At 43.1% G+C, this 6,563-nt stretch overlaps 1 protein-coding gene across 4 annotated transcripts; it reads right to left on the reverse strand.

Annotated features, from left to right (window-relative positions):
• Positions 1-318: 318 nt before the first annotated feature.
• Positions 319-3,000, reverse strand: LOC148008433 (uncharacterized). Of its 4 annotated transcripts, none has more exons than XM_087674223.1 (3): positions 2,516-2,991; positions 2,074-2,299; positions 319-1,554 (listed from the first exon to the last, which is right to left on the reverse strand). In XM_087674223.1, exons 2-3 carry the CDS (start codon positions 2,077-2,079, stop codon positions 511-513), a joined length of 1,050 nt encoding a protein of 349 aa, XP_087530349.1. In that variant the 5' UTR covers positions 2,080-2,299; positions 2,516-2,991; the 3' UTR covers positions 319-510. The 4 variants fall into 4 exon arrangements, 2 of the variants coding, with proteins under 2 accessions (XP_087530349.1, XP_087530348.1); XM_087674222.1 differs by having other exon boundaries at positions 2,408-2,991; XR_015690133.1 differs by having other exon boundaries at positions 1,417-1,554; positions 2,046-2,299; positions 2,408-3,000.
• Positions 3,001-6,563: the final 3,563 nt, after the last annotated feature.

The raw sequence follows: 6,563 nt of genomic DNA on the forward strand, positions 1-6,563 counted from the left end.
GTAATCCTCTTTTCTCTCCATGGGGACCGGAAGAGAAGCACGAGCTGGATAATCGATATCAATTTTTATCAAGCATCAACAGCAAACGCCTTCTTACCTCATCGCCAGCGCATCATCATATCAGCCATGCCGTCACCCGTACTATTTTTAGACAGGGCAAAAGACACACCACACCCAAAAAACAACAGAAAAGAAAAGCAAAAACATCTCGCAAGTCGCAACCAAGCACAGCGCCGCTCGGCGACAGGAAAGGAGAAAACAAAAAATTCAATCGCCAGATATTGTCTCACACGCATAAAATCTTGCGCTCATGTCCCCACCCGCCAATCAAATCCCAGTTTTTGCAGATTAATGTTCTTCTCCGTTTTGAAGAAGCCTAACAATTCCGTAAACTCCACTTCTGTTTGGCTTTAGCTTACAATTTTAGTAATACCATAGCTTTGCGGTTAATACTGCTTTGAAAGCATTACATTGTCTACAAAGACTAAGCGTGGTTGGATTAATCAACAATTAACCAGCTGGACCTGCTGGATCCGCTGTGAACTGTGACATATCCGGCCAGCTACCTCCAGGCAAATAGAAATAATCTCCTGGAGCACCTCCAAACAATCCTTCTGAGATCAACTGCCAATCATAAGCTGGATTAGCCGACCCACTGCCTGCTTCGTCGGATCTCGGCTCCTGTTTTAGCTCGTCACCAGGTAGGTTTTGAGTGTTTATAGCGGTAGATTGCTGATCCAGACCTGTGCCAAATTCGCGATTAGCATACGAACTTGGATCCCTAGGTTCAGTGGCTTGATTGAGCATAGCTGCAGAGTGTGCAACGGCGGCTGACTGGTGAGGCCTAGATGGGGGCAAGAAGGTATAATTGTTGACGGCATATGTTCCACCTCCTACAGCTCCAATGGCTGACTCGTTTGCCACATACTGTTGAAGGCCCTCTTGCAAGCTGCCGTAGGAATAAATATGCGATCCCAGGCTGCCTCTGAAGGGCTGTAATGGTGTACCTCCTGCTGTATGAGCTGCGGGATTGATTAATTTGGTGGATTGTCCCATTCTCCCAGAGTCGTAAACAAATTTGCTGTCTGCTGGAGGGACGATGGTGGGATAAGGGATTAGATTAGCTATCTCAGGTGCAGAATTTGAACTGTTGGAGGAGCCGGCGGCTGCTGTTAACCCAATGTTTGGGTGACCGGGTAAGGATTGTTCGAGGGAGGGGCTGATATGGTGATCTGATTTATTGACGCCTAAGCCAGCTGCTTTCTGTTTGGATCGTTTGTTCTTGCGGAGACCTCCTCCGACAGGGACGTTGCGCAGGGTACCGCCAGCGGTCCAGTATCGCTTACAGTTCTTGCAGAAATAGCGAGGCTGGGTGAGGCTATAATTGTTGTAGTAGCAGAACTTCGTGTCGAGGGACTCGCAGCGAGGGCATTTCAGCACCTGGTTAGGATGCGGCTTCGAACGGCGCTGATGATCTGCGCCTCCTGCTGCTGCTATTGGCGCCGCGGCAAGCTGCTGCGTCTCCGATTCAGCTGCCTTGTATGATCCTTGCCCCTGCGGCAACCATCAAACCAACGTAGCAAAAACAAAAGCATATTAATTATACCATCCGCGAGACCTTATCCCTGCCTTAAACCCTAGCCTTATCTATACATTTCATCCAGAATCGCTATAACCTAACATGGCTCTGAAAGCATTCGGGCAATTAAATCTACGGAGTTTGCTCAATGCTAAGCTCCCGAATCCTGTATACTCGCAAGTTATTGAGTTTCCACAATAATGTCCGAATCCTTGTGTTCAACAGCTGAATGACATGATGCTTGACAACTGTACTAAAGCATTCCACCCATTCTAAGCATATTCTGGAGTCAAAACCTAGAAGCTTGCAATGCATTTCAGCAATTTCTAAGCCTCCTAGAGTCCAAACCTAGAACTTCCTGCAGCGGATTCCTCCAACCAGTGACCTAAACACGTCTTAACAGCACATAATGAATGGAAAAGCATCTGAAGCATATAATCGCTGATGATAAAAGATATTTCCATACAGGTAGGGAAAGGGCTTCAGTGCCTCACTATCATGGAGAAAATGTGCCTTGCTTGAATTCAACGGACGTTATTAGGCGCGATAGCAGCTGATTGCATTTGAATACCGGCGATGGCAGCTTCCTGCGCTCGATGCACGCTACGCTTCCAGACCGCACCTTAACCTCCTTGCTAGCGGCAACATTGTTAATCCCATCGGTAAACCGGATTCAGCTGGCGTGCCTGAGCAGATAATGACTTCGCCATTTCCACAATACTGTAACCACAATACGAAAAGAATCTTTCAATCCTTCACAACGTGTTGAAACTTAAAACTAATTGGCAAATTCGTGTATCGTTACAGTACAATGGCAGGTAAACTCACATTTTACTTTCACGCAAGCCAATCTATAGTCCTCCTCGACTTATAGATATATATAGTGAGAGATCTGTGCACAAGCGAGCGACTCTTCGAGCTGAGAGAGAGTGTCACCTGCGGATAGAAAAGCTCACTGGCGCGGCAGCTACGTTCTTCCCGTCACCTGCGGATAGAAAAGCTCTCTGGCGCGGCAGCTACGTTCTTCCCTTCCTCTACTGCTCTCACACAAGTTACTGAAGCGCCTATGTTCGATTGTGCACAAGCCTTCGTTCTGCGCATGATCTCGGCGTCTCAGCTGCAGGGGAGAGATTCAGCAAGAACGCAAACCGCAGTAGAAAGGTAGCTAATAGACGGTCGCGTTATTGAGAGAGAGCGCGAGACAAAAGAGAGCTCAAGAGGATATTCAAACGGGGGAAATGAAACGCATGCAAGGCGGCCTGCGTATGCGAAGGAGCTACGGTACAGGTTGGAGGAGGGCCGCCATTGAAGCTTCAAAAGCAAGCTTCGTCGGAGGGAGGAAGAAGATGATCCAAAACGAATACAGACTTCTTTTGTCTTCTCCCCCCCCCCCCTTCGTCTGCGACCAGCAATGAGAGAAGAGAGAGAACACGAGAGAAGATATGAAGATCAATCTACACCGTCCGATCTCCACACATCTCATCCGTAAACTATAAGCCCACCTCGGCCGTCGATGCCCCTGCATCTACACCGTCCATTTTCACACTCATCATTGGCTCCACTACCCGTCCACGTGTACAGGGTGCCACGTCATCCTGGCGCAGCCACCATTGTGACGTCGTGCATTTAATAATATAATCTCTCTTTTGTGTTGTTCTTTTAGAAAGACATTTTTTGTAGCTTTTGGGGGGGCTTTTGTTTATTAAACTCTCTCGAGTCTCTACCCTTTCCAAATTTTGGCCCACGATATGAGGCCAACTTCCGTAGATATTTGTTTTTGCAGATATTTGCAAGGGTGTTTTAAATAGGTGATAACGGCAAAACATGAAGCCTAGGTTAAAACTTGAAACCTTAGTAATAATTGGCTTCATCATTTGGACTCCCTTCACATGCCTCCAAATATCTTATCCCCCAACCCATCCACATATCTCTTTTGGGTGTCAAGAGGATCATCATACTTTCCATTGTCTTCCACACACCACCAAATCGCATATGTGATCTCCCTATCCCATCCCCTCTCCACACATGATGGGACTTCTTGTGACTTTCATCTAAGCCTTGGGCCCTTATATCACATCCTCTGCCACCCCCCTTAGTGCCCCTAGATATTTCCAACATTCCTCACATGCTCCACCCACACTAATAGTGCAAGTTTCGTGTCAATTCCCACAAGCATCAAGTCAACACCATGTTGCTCATCTTCTAGTGGGAGGACCGATGAGCTTGATTTTTGCATCGTTCCACACACATCAATCGCGAAGTTTTACCTTTCTCCACCTTCATCACACACAAAGGAATTAGAAATATAGAAATTTGTATGGACATGAGGTTTGACAACTCAGCTACTTGAAAAGCATCAACTATGAGTAAATGATTAACCACATTATTTTTTTCTCTCCATTTCACACCAGAATAATATGGGATTCGAAAATCTTTGTTTTTTCGTGTTGAAGTCAATTTAAAGATGATCTTCTCACAACTCCAAGGTGGAAACTCTAAACCTTAAAAGCGCTCCCCTGCTACCACTTTTGACAACAAATGCAAATTAACACACCAAGACACACTCCAAGCCAAAACCTCTTAAAAAGTGAAGGTAGAGATCAAGTCTATTTATAATGCCCTAGACAACAATGCAACAAAAATCAATGCCATAAATGCGAGAGTTAATTGCAAAAGAACTCTAAAAGCACTATGTTTTGACTCCAAAATAGCTTTCAAGGAATTAAAAAGAATATAACTATGATCTAAGACACAATGAAGCCCCTCCAAAAAATAGTCTAGGAGAAAAAAACTTTGATAAGGTATTTTCATGCCTTGCCTATATAGTGTAAACATACCAATAAAGAGGCACATCCTTTACATGTCAACTCATCCCCCCAATCTTTTTCATAAAGACACCAACTTTTTGATTGAAAAAGACCATAAGGAGGCAAAACAAAAGGTAGAAATGGCAAGTTGTGATGTACTCTAGAGAGGGTGAACAAGCGCCACACTATATGACGATAGTTGACTCAAGTATTGGCCCACCTTGATATACATTCATGAAATAAAAGGCCATGTTTATTGCCGTATTGCTCCTTTTCAATCAATCAATCAATCAATTCCATGCATTAAGCCAATCTTCAAAGGTTGTCCCTCCATACAATTGGCCATTTTAGCCTACACTAAACCTCTTCTTTTACAAGTTAGACATGTCTCCTTATGACTTGTTAGAGTCCAATCACACCAACCTTGGGCTTCCACACTCTACCTAATCTAGTGGCCACCCCATTGTTCGTTTGAGTGAGGTCACACATACCAGATTTCAAGGTCACCCTTGTAATCATATGAGTCTCTTTCTATCAAACAGTACTGATGCCACATCATGGAATATCTGATTGTGTCAGTCTTTGAAAGTGTTTTCATATCTAACTTGATGATGAGGAAAAACAAAAATTACCCACTCATAACAATATACACCATGGGCTAATCCCCACCAAAGGGTTCCCGAAACTACCAATTAACCCACCTTCCAAATTTCTTATGTCATAGGACTCCTAAACTAGGATACACACACTCTTGGTCATACCATCTAGCAAGCAAGGATGGGCTAGAGGTGTGGAAGTAATTCTCTCTTGCAAGTCATATACCAATAGGATGACATAGCCATAGTGATTTTGATGTTTAGTCCACTCATGTCATCCTCTTGCTAGCACTTATAGTATTAGTATCGAGCTATGCCTCTCGATGGTATGGGATATCAACTTTACATAGGCTTGGTCTTGCTAACATTTCAAAGGATTTGAACCATGCATGTCGCATTAGGCTTTGCATGTTTGCTAGGTTAGACACAATTTTTGGAGCTCCATCAGATTAGTTTAAGGAACTTGTAATTTTGTAAAATTATTGTGTTAATCATGAGAGTTAGGCTCATTGCCATGTAACTTGTATTATTTTCCATAGAATCATCAACATGCACGATTGCAATAGGGTGCTCCATTTGATTTTCTATCGTAGACTAGTCTACAAATCTTCAAGGAAGCATGCAATGAATAAGGACATATTATGAACCCATAAGAAGAGCAAGATGCCCAAAAAGGGATGAAAACCTAACTTTTTATATAAAAAATATGAAAAAAAATAGCACAAGTTATTCATGTGTACAAATTTGAGTCTTACACTTCTTGCTATCTTTTTGCTTGCTTGTTTAGAGTGAAAAGAGAGTGACAAATAGAGGGGGAGAGTAAGAGTACATGCGACAATGAGGGACTAGAGAGGTGAATCTGTTGCCATTCTTGTTTCTCATTATCCATCTCTTTGTGGTGAGAATTGGAGTGTCTGAAATATTGAGATGTAGAGAGAGAAGATATGTAGAAACGTGAGAGGTGAATCTGTTGCCATTCTTGTTTCTCATTATCCATCTCTTTGTGGTGAGAATTGGAGTGTCTGAAATATTGAGATGTAGAGAGAGAAGATATGTAGAAACGTGAGAGGGAGAGAAGGGACACACCATGTATACTCCCAAAGACTATTTCATATTGATCACAATCTACATATATATAGGTGAAACATGGTCTAGATAGGGTGAGCTATATATAGCTCCAACACCCCCACTCAAACAAAGGTCTCTAGTTGTAGTGGATGAAAAAGCCATTGGGGAGCACAATGGAAAAACCCGAGCTCCTATATACAAATGTAAAAATGTGATCAAGAAGGATTATTGTGTGCATATATAGTGAATCCATGCACGTAAAGTGAAAGTGAATATATATGTACAAACATGACCAAGAGGTCTAAGGTGTATGTGCATGTGTGAAGTCTATGGTGCCTACAAGGAGTATGTACAATGGCACTACAATGTCATAGTAAATTAATTCCCAAAGATTGAAGTTGAGACATCTCCAAGTTCTAAGTGCAACAGAGTGATGTGTGATTCATTGAGTCCTTTGGTGAATATATTTGCAGCCATTTGATCACTTAGACAATGTTCAATCATGATCGTGCA

The sequence above is a fragment of the Lygodium microphyllum genome, unplaced genomic scaffold (genome assembly GCF_053477565.2).
Source record: "Lygodium microphyllum isolate KBCC unplaced genomic scaffold, Lygodium_microphyllum_v1.1.10 scaffold_134, whole genome shotgun sequence".
In the NCBI taxonomy this organism is placed as follows: Eukaryota; Viridiplantae; Streptophyta; class Polypodiopsida; order Schizaeales; family Lygodiaceae; genus Lygodium; species Lygodium microphyllum.